The following is a 14834-nucleotide window of genomic DNA, read 5'->3' as shown; positions in this document are numbered from 1 at the left end:
CCTAGACATAAGAGCCTGAATTAAATGCTCATTTTAGAAGAAATTTCAGATGATACTTAGAGGTTTAAACGTACTTTGAGCAGCAAATGTTTTCCTCAGGCGACATTTTAACTACATCTAAACCATTACAGAAATAATGTTTTGTTGATCTTTTTGTTTTGTATATTGTTTTATTATATAGATACTAAATAATACTATCTAGATAGATACTAATATAGATATTGAATAATACTTTGTATTATGCTAATTTAATGAACAAACCACATATTTTGTGTTAATTTTAGGAATAACATTAGCTCTAACTATTTAATTTCAAGGTTGTAGATAAATACTAAGTATGCACAACTAATACAAAAACTGCACACACTGTTGCACACAAACACCTGAACTTACCCACTACCATGATGTTAAGCTCAAAGCCTTGTTTCATGGCTTTTCTCCTCATCTGTTCCAAGATGGCATCAATGCCCACATAGCCAAATTCACTGCTGGTCTTTTCATTCCGTGCCACAGGTGTCTTTCCTACGTCTGCCATATTTCCGTAAAAACTTGTAATAACCTCGGGTCCTGAAGGAAGGAAGGAAAGAAAGAAAGAAAGAAAGAAAGAAAGATTGGGCATTCAGAGGAGGTTTTAAAGTTTTTACATTTTTCATAAAATGTAAAATGTGAATGTTATAGCTGTCTAAACACCTTGTGTTTTCATCATTTTACAACAATTAAATCTTCCAAGGAAAAAATCTATCATAATTAATATTATTATTTCACTGTAATTTTACAGCACTAAAATTCTAAAACACTTTCAAAGAAAATTACTACATGAAAGAACAAAATATCGAAATATAGTTTAGTATGTTAACAGGGTGTTTCTGTGTGGAGTTTGCATGTTCTCCCTGCCTTTACGTGGGTTTCCTCCGGGTGCTCCGGTTTCCCCCACAATCCAAAGACAAGCTGTACAGGTGAATTGGGTAGGCTGAATTGTCCATAGTGTATGAGTGTGAATGAGTGTGTATGGATGTTTCCCAGAGATGGATTACAGCTGGAAGGGCATCCGCTGCATAAAACATGTGCTGGATAAGTTGGCGGTTCATTCTGCTGTGGCAACCCTGGATTAATAAAGGGACTAAGCTGAAAAGAAAATTAATGAATGAATGTTTACAGGGGCCAAAAATTATGGGATCGAAGCCCCATAAATGTTCTTTGCCTATGTCATGAAAAGTCAATCCAGCCCTGGTTCTCAGATCCACTTGGTGTACTGTTCAGGTATTATACAAAAATGTAGACCCTCTAAGCTAATAAACTAGGTTTGTCTGCAAGTGGCTATAATAAAATATTGGCACAAGATATGGCACATATGCTATTTAACACTGTAAACCCCTAACAGGTTTAGGGGTCCACTAAATCTGAGACAGCTACTATTGAAATTTTTTATTTCAACAAATAGAAATGTTCACTCTGTGCACACATGTAATTGATTTAAATGTGACCTCTGCGAGTCATGATTTAATCGTTATATGCATCATTAAATTTGACTTTCTTTTAGCTCTAAAGTGGTGCATTTTTTATTGCATTGTTTCGTTTTTGAGATGTCAGAAACCTAGCATACTAAGTAAGATAGAGAAACCACAAACAGTTATTCCTTTACCTAAGATTAACAAGACACATATGTAAACAGACAAGCATACACCGTTCGCAATGTGCTGTGTACTCCACAATTGTTTATCGAAACCATTTCATAAAGCTCTTTTGTTAATTCTTTAATTAATTCCTTAATTCTAAATTCAAATGATCAATTGACCAGAAGCCTTATTAAAAGAAAGAAAAATACAAACATGAATTAAATGTTTACCACAAACTTACCCAAAAGAGAAAAGGATATTCAGTCTGCAATGCTGAATTGGAGGATTCAGTAAGTTGAAAAATACATCTGACAGAGCACAACTCACTATGTGAGAGTGGGAGGGGACAAGATAGCTGCTTTTCCTTTCATAACGTCTAAACGTGGCTTCCTCTTTTCATAGAGCGTCCAGACACTTACAAAAAAGCCTTACCAAGAAGATACAAAAAGAAAAACACCCAAATATTTAAATAATGATTTTAAAAAATAAATACCTGAAATGTAAATCAAAAACATAAACAATACAATACATGCAGGTAACACAAGGGGAATTTACTGAAGGTATAGACATGTACAAACATAACTATCAGTTATGAAACACAATATTGCTTCATCAGATGCCTGAGGTGGAAGCTATGAAATCCTGGTTTGTAACTCAAGCAAACAGTTTATGCTGTTTGTTACACATCTGTACATACTATTAAATACTTAGTATAAATAGAATAGACACTAAAAACTGAAAACTAGAAGTGGTAGCAGCTGTAGTCAAACACTTAAGTTTTTATTTTAGAGAAACTATCAAAATGATCATTGTGTCAAGTGCAAAGTGATGTGATTGATGTATGCCAGTGTGACTTATGTGCAGTATCATTGCATAGAAAACTGTTTGTTTTCTTTACTCATTTCCTGTAAGTGAGTTACTACTTCACAGAGATAACAGACATACAAGGGCCTGAAACTTTACCCCCAAATACTGTGCAACCACAAAGGCAATTACAAGCAGCATGTGAAATGTTTGACTAGAGCATGTTACTGATGCCATTTAAAGATAATTAAGAACAGTGAATTAGTTAACTAAATATACTGCCTGCTCATTAATTCCAATTTCCATTTCTTATTATTCAAATTAGAAACATTTACCAGGGCAGTGTACCAAAACTTGTCTATGGGTTCTCTTGCACTGTTTAATTTGATCTTATTTTTCAAAACTATCCAATAAAACTCCTCACTGTAAAAGTGTGATATCTATAACATTTCATAACCCAATTTTGACTCATGCACACAAAGAATATTATAATATAGAATAGAGATTTTACTCGTTTTACTCAAAAAACACAAAGAAAAATGCATACAAATACACACACAACTTAAGAGGCCATAAAGAGCAGAAAATATTAAAAAGCCTTTTAAGCTCGACTTTCTACAGTTGCTCAGATCTCTGGTTCCAAAACACATGATTAATGCAGTCTTTCAATTTGTGTGGAGATTTGGCAAACAGTCCTAAAGTCAATTAAAATAAAATTATGGGTCTAGGTAAAACTTAACCCATCAACAAATTTCACCCCTGAGGCCTACCCTTACAAAAAATGACTGCAGTTTACTGCAATTATTTTTTGTATGGGTAGAACTTTCCGTTTGTTTCGGAAAAGCCTTATGGTTTATTGTGAACTGTATTTTTCATGTTAACCTAACAGTCAATCACATTTGAAATCCACACTTTAACCTTGAGTGAACCACACTGCTTTAAATGCCAAAGTAGAATGCTATCCCTGTTTGTTTAGCCAGTTTGGAGTCAGCAAGGCTGGGGTTCTGGGCCTACCAAATCTTTAGTAACAATATTAAGTTGAAGATATTGTGTTTATTGGGCAGATATGAAAAAATCTACCATGCACAAAACATTTTAAAATAGTTTTTTTTATATCTAGGATAGAACTTGTCTTTTGCAAGCAAAATGATGGGGGCATGTTAATTATGATTTAATGCAGTGAGACCAATGAACATTTGTGCCATTGATTACACAAGTGTCCTGCTGGCCCTCAGAGTAAAAGATGCCAGCACCTGTTGTGTACCATCTGCTAAGAAACAAACAAATAAACTGAAGCATGCAAGACAGGGAGTTAGTGACAATCTTTTATTTTAAATACAAATGAATCTCAATTATTGGTTATTATTCTTTACTCCACATTTTAAAAAGTGCTAATTTTCAAAAATTCAGCTAACTGATTATCTAGCAGTGGTTCTCAAATCCATGCATTTCACAGAAACAGAAGTAAATACAGTTATAACAAATATAAAGTCATACTATAATTGACAGATCGCACATCACCGCAAATTACACACTGTACCTTTGACAAAAATGTTATGAATAAGTAAGTCATGATAAGAAAAACTTAATAATATGTATGCATATGTAATATGTTGTAATTAGATTAACACACCCTCCATAAATAAACAGACAGACAGATAGACAGACACTTCTGCAAAGATGCAGCTTCCGTGGCAGTTATCCTATCTGTCATGCAAAGTTTGTGGCCTATATTTTTCACTAGTATGCGTCAGTGTTCTGACAAACAGGAAATAGGGTATACCACTAAAGCGTGTCCCTGCACACAGAGACAGGCAAATTTACTAGAACATTCTGATATTGTAAATGTCACATATGTTTTTTCTTGTCCTTAAAGAGCCCATATTATACATTAAAAAGGGTCATATTTTATGGGTCTCCAACAACATACTGATATGCATGCAAGGTCAAAAAACAATTTCATGGTCTTATAATATGAATTTATTTTTACCTAATTATCCCAACAACTCCCATATGAATTGTTCAGCGATTCATTTGTTCCCAAACCCCTCCTCAGCGTGAAGCTAATCTGTGCTGATTGGACCGATGACAGCCTGTTGTAATTGGTGGACATTGCTCAGCGTGAGACAGTAAAATGCCCAGCTAGAGCTAGAGAAAACAAGGAGACAGCCTTTCACTTACGTTACACTTATAAAAGGTGTCATGGGCCAGGTCTGATTTCATTAATTATGTTTCACTTTGGAGCTTTTCTCCCTTCTCAGCTGTAACTTAGACCATTTCTATTTGCAATCATTGCAGTGGCACCTCTTGTGTGAAGTGTTATATGTTCTCAGGGCTCACCTGTACTCTGCTTTGCCCAATGATCACATCTCCAGCCAGGGGGTTGTAGCGCTCACCAGCGCCCCTCCTCAGCTGCAGAAGGCTGCCTTTGTGCCTTATAAACTGGCCTTATCTTGCACGCACCCTTGGTGTATTGTCTGTCCATTCGTCTTACAAGTCACATACATCAGTTGTCTTTTCTGATCCTTCCTTTAACAAACGAATGAATCGGCCATTTCTCTCACACTTCCAATAATATCCAGGTAAGCACAGAGTCTTGATGACTCATGATGACTTCAGGATCTGTTTGTATTTGCTGCTGTGTTAGTGGGCGGGGCCGCAGGTTTAATTTTCCCGGGTTTGCACGCGCAACAATTGGGCGGGGCTTATGTTTCGTAGCCACATCACGCCGAAACGGCTAAAGACTCGTTTTGAAGACGATTCATTCTAACCACTATGAGTCGACTCTTTTTTAGATGAATCAATAGTTTTAAAAACTGTCCACTTTCAGATTTAAGCCTTAGCTGGATATTTCAGTTCACTTAGAGCTGTGTTACACACTACATGGAAGGTCATTTTCAAAAACCCACAATAGGGGCTCTTTAAGGATTTATCTACAGCATCATGTTATATTTATTGTAAAGCACAGTGCAGCTGTGCAAATATATATTTTTTTGTATTATTATCATTTTATTCATATTATTTTGTCATGTTCAGTTTATTATAATGTTTAAAATTTTATGTTGTATTTTTTTAAGAATTGGGTTATGAACTTCACAACTTTGTTCCAAAGTTATAAGGAAATCTGGTTCATATAGCATAACTAATTATTGGGGTATTGTTCAAAGAGGACAATCATCAGTGTAACACTTCTGGAGATTATTGAGGCTGCGTCAAGCTGCAACATTCGGCTCTCCCTAGTAAAGCAAATACGGAAGTAACATCAAACTGCAATACATCGAAATTCCGCTAGTCTTAGCTCTATAATTGAGCAAATTTCTATTGACCCCACTGTTAAAATGGCCAATTTTACAGCAGAAAAAAATGCTGTTTACAGCCTGGTACAAAGAAAGATTTTGGTTCATATAGATACTATTACTCTTCATGAAAACTGTGAGGGAGTGAATTACTTTATAACTCATCCATTTCGTTTATTCATTCATTCATGTTCTTGTCGGCTTAGTCCCTTTATTAATCTGGAGTCGCCACAGCGGAGTGAACCGCCAACTTATCCAGCATATGTTTTACGCAGCGGATGCCCTTCCAGCTGCAACCCATTACTGGGAAACATCTTTACACACTTATACACTACGGTCAATTTTAGCATACCCAATTCACCTGTACCACATGTTTGATTGCGGAGGAAACTGGAGCACTCATGAGCTAACATGGGGAGAACATGCAAACTCCACACAGAAATGCCAACTGAGCCAGCTGGGGTTTGAACCAGCGACCTTCTTGCTGTGAATGAGAACATGCTACCCACTGCCCCACCGCGTTGCCCCGTTTAGTTTATATTAAGTTATATTAAATTGCCACTTGAGTGACAGCTAGGTCTCGCTGGTCACCGTCACTTCACCTCAGCTGATTCTGGCTGATTAGCCGCTGAACTTGGCAAATACATCACATTTTTACATTCACATGTGGCTTTACACAATCAGTTGCATTTTGGAATTATTTCTTATAATTATTATAAGATCTTATATCTTATAATAATTATCAGATGATATGGTATTCTGTGTGCACTTAATGGTACTCCCAAACATTTACGTGAGCTCCATTTCCCAGGTGAGTGAAATTATAAACTCTATAAATGTATTTGTTTTATTTAGGATATTTTATCATGTACTACTCGGTCGTAAGAAAAGTACGTTCTATAGAGTATGAATGTCAGTAGTATGAATGGAACTCAGACGTACTTCATCTGCCATTTTTGTCATCATCACGTGACCTACTCGCATCAGTTGCGTCGCTTCACTCCCTGAATTCTCTCAGGGTGCATCATGGAATAGCGTAGCGTCCATTCAATGCGCACTTCAAAATCTCGCCAAAAGTAATAGGTAATCCGGGTACTTCTCACATACTTGCTGCACCCCAAAAGACAGACTATTGTAACATAATCACTCTCTTTGGAAGATTTTGCTGTAGTTCAAAATAATTCAATAATTTAAAATAAATAAAGTAATTCAACATCAGCACCTAGTAACTATGCCCCTTCTGCTACATGAGCAAAGCTGCTGCCATTGAGTACAAGAAGTATCAATATTGCGCCAATATTTCAGTGTGAACGCACTATTTACACTATTTATACTACAGAATGATGTAGAATAGTGCACAAGTATGGGATTCGGGACAAACCTACTGTTTTTCGAATTCTATGAATTCAGACATACAGTACCACTCGGCTCGCATGCTGTTTTTAGTGTGTTATATAGAATGGAAGTATGCTATTTCGGAAGCAGCTTGAGAGTACACATGTGCTAGAGTCTTCAGTCTGCTGTTTGCAAGGCTGATGAGCACACATGTTCTTTACTTTAACTGTTTATATTGTTTTGCATATTGTAGAGAAAAGCTGATGTCATGTTGCTCCACTGATGTTTATTCTTTGTCACAGATTAAAAATTGTATCTTTTCTAAGTGGTCGTGTATTTGTTTGCATAGGAGATACCAGTGTGCCCATGCTACAATAGCATTACACAATTCATTCTTAACATTTAAATGACTACACTATATTAAGTCAAAATAATTATACTTTTTTCCATGTCAAAAAAAGAGGCTTCTTTTTTTCTGAAAATTGTCCAACACATGCATTAACACACTTTAAATTTTGTATTTTGTAGCTTTGTCAAGGACTTGTATGTATTTTATGTATTTATTCTATTACATACTGTACATCTATTCGTTTCACTGGGTTTGTCCTCACAGAAAATTATAACATTTAGAACCACAAAATCCCCAGCTATAGCTCAGTGTTCCACAGGTTTTGTATTCCCAATGCATTCTCCATGAAATGCAATACACCACAGATAACAGTCTCCCCTCTGAACCTAAAATCTGACATAGCTGAAAAATATATTTTTCTTTACTTTAAAGAAGGTTGTGTGTCCCCCCAAATGAAGCAGGTCCAATCCTGTACACAAACCACACAGCCACAGAGAAGCAAGAAGAATACTAAAACAAGGCCATCTAACAATTCATTCTTCACAGGCAACATACAATTTAATTCAGTCTTTATTCTGAGCCAGAACTGTTGGGTATTTGCCCATGTTTAGTGGTTTGTGACTGAAATTCGGTCTGGCAACAGACATCCAACATCAGGAACAGGCCAAATGAAAAATGTTCGTACAGCTAGCACGTGGTATCAACAGTCAAATTGACCTGACAGTTGCCCTAAATGTGTAGCTAAACACATCTTTGTTAAACTACAATAAGATAAGAATGAATAGCAGTCCTAAAGTGTACATTCATAGGAATGAATGAACGAATCAGCACCACTGTACCACTCAATTTTGAAACCACCTAAGACCAATTTTGAAACCACCTAAAGCTCAAATTTACCAAGGATCAATGATATTATGTAGCTGCAAAAAAAAAATAAATAAATAAATAAAATAAATAAAAAGTTCTGGCAGAACTGATGCTGAATTATCTGTTACATATCTGAAACACATGCTCCCATAGAGGTGGCCTGATGAGAAAAAAAAAATTGGCATAAATGTGATCTTTCAAGTCTTTCAATATTTTTTTTATTGCAAATGTGACACCCCTTGCATTCCAATTGAAATTGCAAATGTGATTGAGCAAAGCTGTGGTTGTTGTGCACATCTCCTCAAGGAAGTACAGTGTAACTAGTAAATTTTCTTTAAAGGCTAGAGAACATTCTCACAGAAACCCAGAAACCTGGCCAAATGCATACAAAGATACAAAGAAAACAAAGAAAATAGCAGTTGTTGAATAAACATAAGTTTTAACTGCTTTCATTTGACACCATTGACCATGATATCTGCATAGACCGCCTATGTTCTACGGGTGTCCAGGGACAGGCTCTAAAATGGTTTTAGTCATACTTAGCTGCCAGTTTGTGAATATTAATGAACAGCTTTTACAAGTCAGGCCAGTAAAGTATGGGGTGCCTCAAGGATCAGTTTTAGGCCCTTGGCTGTTTACAATATACATGCTACCCCTGGGAGACATTATTAGAGGACATGGGATCAGCTTTCACTGCTATGCAGAAGATACTCAATTATATATTTCAACTAAACCTGATGAGATGTCTAAACTGTCTAAGCTAACTGAGTGTATTAAAGATGTTAAAAACTGAATGACCTACAATTTCCTTCTCTTAAACTGACACAAAACAGAATTATTACTTATTGGGCCTAAATCCTGTACACAGCAGATTTCAACACTCGACCTGCAATTTGAGGGATACAAAGTTAGCGTTAGCTCTACTATAAAAGATCTGGGTGTTATACTAGACAACAATTTAACTTTTGAAAATCATATATCCTATGTCACAAAAACTGCTTTCTTTCATCTGAGAAATATCGCCAATTTACAAAGTATGCTATCCATCTCAGATGCAGAAAAGCTAGTTCATGCTTTTATGACTTCTAGGCTGGATTACTATAATGCTCTGTTTGCTGGCTGCCCAGCATCCTCTATTAACAAACTTCAGCTAGTACAAAATGCAGCTGCCAGAGTTCTTACCAGGTCTAGAAAATATGATCATATCACCCCAATTTTATCTTCCTTACACTGGCTGTCTGTTAAGTTTCGTATTGATTTTAAAATATTGCTTCTTACCTATAAAGCTTTAAATAATCGCTTTAAATAACTCCTGTTTATCTAACCAACCTTCTGTCTCGCTACAATCCAACCTGCTCTTTAAGATCTCAAAACTTAGGGCTTCTGGTAGTACCTATAATAGCAAAGTCGAGTAAAGGAGGTCGAGCCTTCTCATTTATAGCTCCTGAACTCTGGAATAGCCTTCCTGATAATGTCTGAGGCTCAGACACACTCTCGCAGTTCAAAACTAGATTAAAGACCTATCTTTTTAGCAAAGCATACACTCAATACATCACATAGAGATATGATGCATGAATGTGCTCCACGCAGGTTTTTGCAGCTCGTTTATATACCCTAAACAGCAGCTATGCTAATTATTCTCTTTATTCCCTATTTCCACCTGGGGATACTCATCCCGAGGCCCCCAGAGATTATGCAGTGCCACTGAAGCAATCCAAGACCTGTGGAGAGATGATCCCAAGGTTTCCACATTCCCGGACCAGGCCGTAGCAGCTGCTGTGGTGGTCATGGAGAAGTAGAGAGCATGCGTCTGATTCCTGTGAGACTCCCGGAACAGACGAGTCTTCACTGACGTCCAGCGTTCTCCAGCCTCTGGCGCCTACACTGCAGCTCTCCACAAGACGTTTGGCCATATGAGAAATGGTTGTGCCCAACTGAGCCTGGTTTCTCTCAAGGTTTTTTTTTCTCTTCACTTTCGCCAATTGGTGAAGTTTTTTTTCCTCGCCGCTGTCGCCACTGGTTTGCATAGTTCGCTACTTGTAGAGCTGCGCATCGATGGATTACTCTTCAGTGTTTGGACTCTTGTGAATATTAAAACACACTGAACTGAACTTAAACTCTAAAAACCGAACTACACTGTTTCAATTCACTATATCTTCTATGTGAAGCTGCTTTGACACAATCTACATTGTCAAAGCGCTATAGAAATAAAGATGAATTGAATTGATTCAGTGTGACCACTCAGTGTGTGTGTGTGCGTGTGTGTGTGCGTGTGTGTGTGTGTGTAGTTTATCAGTGTGCCATTAAAGCTGCAGTAGGTGATTGTCTTCAGAAAAATTTTTTTGTAGTGCTGGTTGTCTTATCACACTCCAATTGTAATGATGAATGTAAATGATCTAAATGTATTTATATGTATTTTGTAGGAGTGTAACGAGATACTTACTCCACGAGATAAGACAATAGACACGAGATTCGGTTCACAAGAATGAGACAAGATGAGATTTTTACAGTATTTTTAAGAAATCCTCAATGATGAAATACATGAATGGAAAATATTTTATTCAACTAAAAAATAAAAAAAATCACAAATTGCATCATCGTATGTTATGAGCCGTGGTTAATGCGTGTGGCTGCAGCTGTAGCAGCCTCTGCTTTTAAACGAAGCAACCCTTGAACTCTGGTGAAGAAAAAAAATGGGTTACATTACACTCTCCCACTCCAAATGAGTGACATGCAACTCCGAGGCCAGCCTGTCAGGTGTGTGCAACGCTCTTGATGTGCGGTTCTAATCCAATTCTGCCTCCAATCTTCAGTGCTAAATTCACCCTCACGCTCCAAGGCATAAAATGTTCTAAATGAAAATGTTCTAAATAAATTCATCCAATTAAATATTTTCGGGCTGACAATTCCCATAATTCTGATAAGTAGACCAAACTGTCTGTCAGCAAATGTAGATTTGTACAACTGCGCACCTCTGCTCACGCAGAACCGCCATTGCCATGTACACAAGATTCGGTTCACAAGAATGAGACAAGATGAGATTTTTACAGTATTTTTAAGAAATCCTCAATGATGAAATACATGAATGGAAAATATTTTATTCAACTAAAAAATAAAAAAAATCACAAATTGCAAAACTTGTAATGAATGTTATTTTACTTCTATTTTAAGGAATTCAATGCAGTAAAGGACATGCAAACACTGCAAAATGTTTTGCTAATTTATAAATGGAAATATTTGCATATAACATATTTGCTAATATATGAATAAAAATAGATTTTTATTCAACTGAAGAAAAATCACAAAATGTAAAAAAAATTCAGGTGCTTTTTTAAAATCAACTTGTTATGAATGTTTTTACAATTATTTTAATGAATTTTGTCATAAAGGACATGCAAACACTGCTAAATATTTAGCTATAAACTCTACTGACTGACTTCTTACCTGTACAATTTCACATAAGTATTGAACTCCTTTCCGCAAATTGCTTTTAAAAAAATGTATGTAATCATGCCATTTTTGGGTTTTAACTTTTCATCAGTTTCACTTTCATTCAGCAACAGCTTCCATTTTTTCTGGACAACATAAATATACGACGACGAGAGGTGTATGTGTCTTCAGGAGTTAACTGTGTGTGTGTGTGAGTGCGTGTGTGCGTGTGTGTGTGTGTGTGTGCGTGCGCACGAGAATGAGATGATACTCCACATGTCTTAATTTGAATAGTGTTTACAACAATTTTAGCTTTAAGCATATCTGAAGTGCTATTCCATCGTATGTTATGAGCCGTGGTTAATGCGTGTGGCTGCAGCTGTAGCAGCCTCTGCTTTTAAACGAAGCAACCCTTGAACTCTGGTGAAGAAAAAAAATGGGTTACATTACACTCTCCCACTCCAAATGAGTGACATGCAACTCCGAGGCCAGCCTGTCAGGTGTGTGCAACGCTCTTGATGTGCGGTTCTAATCCAATTCTGCCTCCAATCTTCAGTGCTAAATTCACCCTCACGCTCCAAGGCATAAAATGTTCTAAATGAAAATGTTCTAAATAAATTCATCCAATTAAATATTTTCGGGCTGACAATTCCCATAATTCTGATAAGTAGACCAAACTGTCTGTCAGCAAATGTAGATTTGTACAACTGCGCACCTCTGCTCACGCAGAACCGCCATTGCCATGTACACACTCACCACGCGCTCAGACAAGAGAGAGAGTTGTAAAAACAAATGCTGACTCAAAACTTCTTAAAATCTTGAATCAAAATTTGAGTTAATTTTTTTGCACACTGGAGAGGATGACACATTGGCTGAAGTATTTTTTAGACAGGTAATGTTATGTTTTAAAACTATTTTAGTCATGCAAAAGCGGATGTAGATTTTGTTGTTATTATTTTGTTGTTATTAATAATATAATTTCACAGCAAATTCCATTTTTACTGTTGATATTCGGCACCAGATAATCAGGAATTGATATTTTTTGATAATTATAAATGTATATAAATGAAAAATATAAATGATAATTTATAGAAACTCTGCTTTATTCGCACATCTTTTATGCGATAATCCAGTTTTGCGCATAAAGTTAATTCACATTTTTGGATGGAAACATAGCTAATGACAACCTGTGACGTGGTCCCTATATTGTTTAACATGCTACTTTCAATATTTGGTCTGAAATAGCATGCAAGTATGGCTTAGTAATAAGTGTAATTCAAGCCAAGCCAAGCACTAAACAGAGTCGCTTTAGGACAGCATATTATGCTAACTGATTATCATTGTGGTAGCTCACCTACTGCACCTTTAAACTGTGCTCCATCTTACCTCACGTGCTGGAAGTTTACTAGGACTGGCTTTACTACCAAAATGTGGATTGAAATTACCTACTGTAGATTAAATCGTCCAGCCTTAATCTCAGATCAGCTACATCTACTTGTTGTTCCATCCAATCAGTCGCAAACCACATGTAAAAAAACATAAGAAATGGTGATAAAAGATTATTTCTCACTTTGATTGATGCAGGCACAGTATATGGAGCCTTGAGTTACATGGAGTATTTGTAGAAACTTTCAGATAAAAAGCACCAACACGGATGATCTTCACATGATTCAAATGTTCACCAAATGCATCAGGCAAAGGAGGAAAAATTAACTCCCAGTCTCAGCACCATAAGAAATAATCTAGTGAACTATCATAACTGGTGTATAAATTGATTATAAGTGTTTCTAATCAAATGGAGATCTCTGAACATTTCCAATGCAGCCCTCCATATTAATATTTCAGTTATACAAAACAATACATGTTGCTTCATTCTAGACTTATTATTGTGCAAAATGCAGGATTAAAAATGGATGTTTGGTTTTTAGTGTCTAAAGTACAGTTTAGGGTCTGATGTGATTTTATTCTATGGAAATCCCTCTCAATATACAGAGTTAAAGAATCAGGGTATTTCTTTTCCTGGCACCAGAACAACACCAAAGTTTATACATCAGAGAACAAAATATGATACAACAGCCTTGTATTTGGAATTTTATCTTTTCTATCTGCCTCCATTTCCATCTAAATCTTGTTACCTCACAATTCATGTCAAAAAGAAAGATGTAACTGTAAACTCAATGTTGATCTGCAAATGAGGGGTTTAGGTGAACTCTGGTGCTCAGCATGAAGAATGCTACTGGTGGGCTCATCTTTCTTTATGCTCACCCCCTGAGAATTCAACCTTTGCCATTACATGCCACAAGCAGATGGTGACGAAGCCTCTTAAAATACAGCTTTTTTACACAGGACCTTCTAGAAAGGGGAAATAAAAAGGCACTACAGACTGCTAACTGTGACTCTTAATCTGATCAGCCACAAGAAAAGCATCTCCAGTTAATGCCTCTATGACTGTTATTATGACAATGCAAGCGTGAATAGTAACTGATTTTAAATAAACTCAGTATTTAATTCAAATATATTTATTTGAACACCTTTGTGAAGCAGAAAGTGACGTTCAGATCTTTCAAATATTGGTAGACAATTCAGCTTAAACTAAAATTTGGTCTATTACTTGTGCAGAAAAAATAAGACAAAAAACAAACATAAAGGTTATGGCGTATATATTGTATTTGTGTACATTAAGTTATCTTAAGCCCTGTTCACACTGCAATTTCAGCCACGATTTGGTCTGTATTCCTGCAATCATAGGCTAAAATCTGTGATCTTTGATTGCTAGTTTGACATGTTCACTGGAAGCTGTTTAATGGAAGTTACGATCAAAATTTCCCTTAGATAAAGTTCCGGCAGTGTGAGTTCATCTGTGACGAGTGTCAAACCAAGAACCACTAGAAAAGTCAAATTTGATGATGCAATCAGCGTGATAACTTCAAACTAGCATTGTGAAATGTCAAAACTTTTTTTTACTGGATTTATTATTGAGGCATGCTATGAGCAAAAATACCACTACAGCCTATTATGTTTGCCGTGAGGTATAATTTCAGAATGCACGTTACTGAATGTGTAATGGATAGATAACGTCAAACTTTGGGTGAGTTTTGTTCTATGCCTATGTTTGGTGCACCTTCATTGTAGCTGAGT

The 14834-nt window shown here is 36.4% G+C and overlaps 1 protein-coding gene across 2 annotated transcripts in view; it reads right to left on the bottom strand.

The window, feature by feature from the left end:
- LOC130214590 (septin-9-like) overlaps positions 1 to 14834 on the bottom strand; it is a 45464-nt gene that overhangs the window by 28773 nt on the left and 1857 nt on the right. Inside the window, exons 1-2 of one of the 2 annotated variants that reach the window (XM_056446365.1) lie at positions 1858 to 2019; positions 394 to 567 (exon numbers count right to left, since the gene is read on the bottom strand). In XM_056446365.1, the coding sequence (XP_056302340.1) occupies positions 394 to 535 (142 nt within the window). In that variant the 5' untranslated portion in view covers positions 536 to 567; positions 1858 to 2019. Of the gene's footprint in view, positions 1 to 393; positions 568 to 1857; positions 2020 to 14834 lie in introns of those variants that run through there. The other variant, XM_056446373.1, reaches the window with a different exon arrangement.

Source organism: Danio aesculapii, chromosome 2 (genome assembly GCF_903798145.1).
Source record: "Danio aesculapii chromosome 2, fDanAes4.1, whole genome shotgun sequence".
NCBI classification, from domain to species: domain Eukaryota; kingdom Metazoa; phylum Chordata; class Actinopteri; order Cypriniformes; family Danionidae; genus Danio; species Danio aesculapii.
The sequence above is the reverse complement of the archived record's forward strand: the minus strand, read 5'-3'. Positions and strand labels throughout refer to the sequence as shown.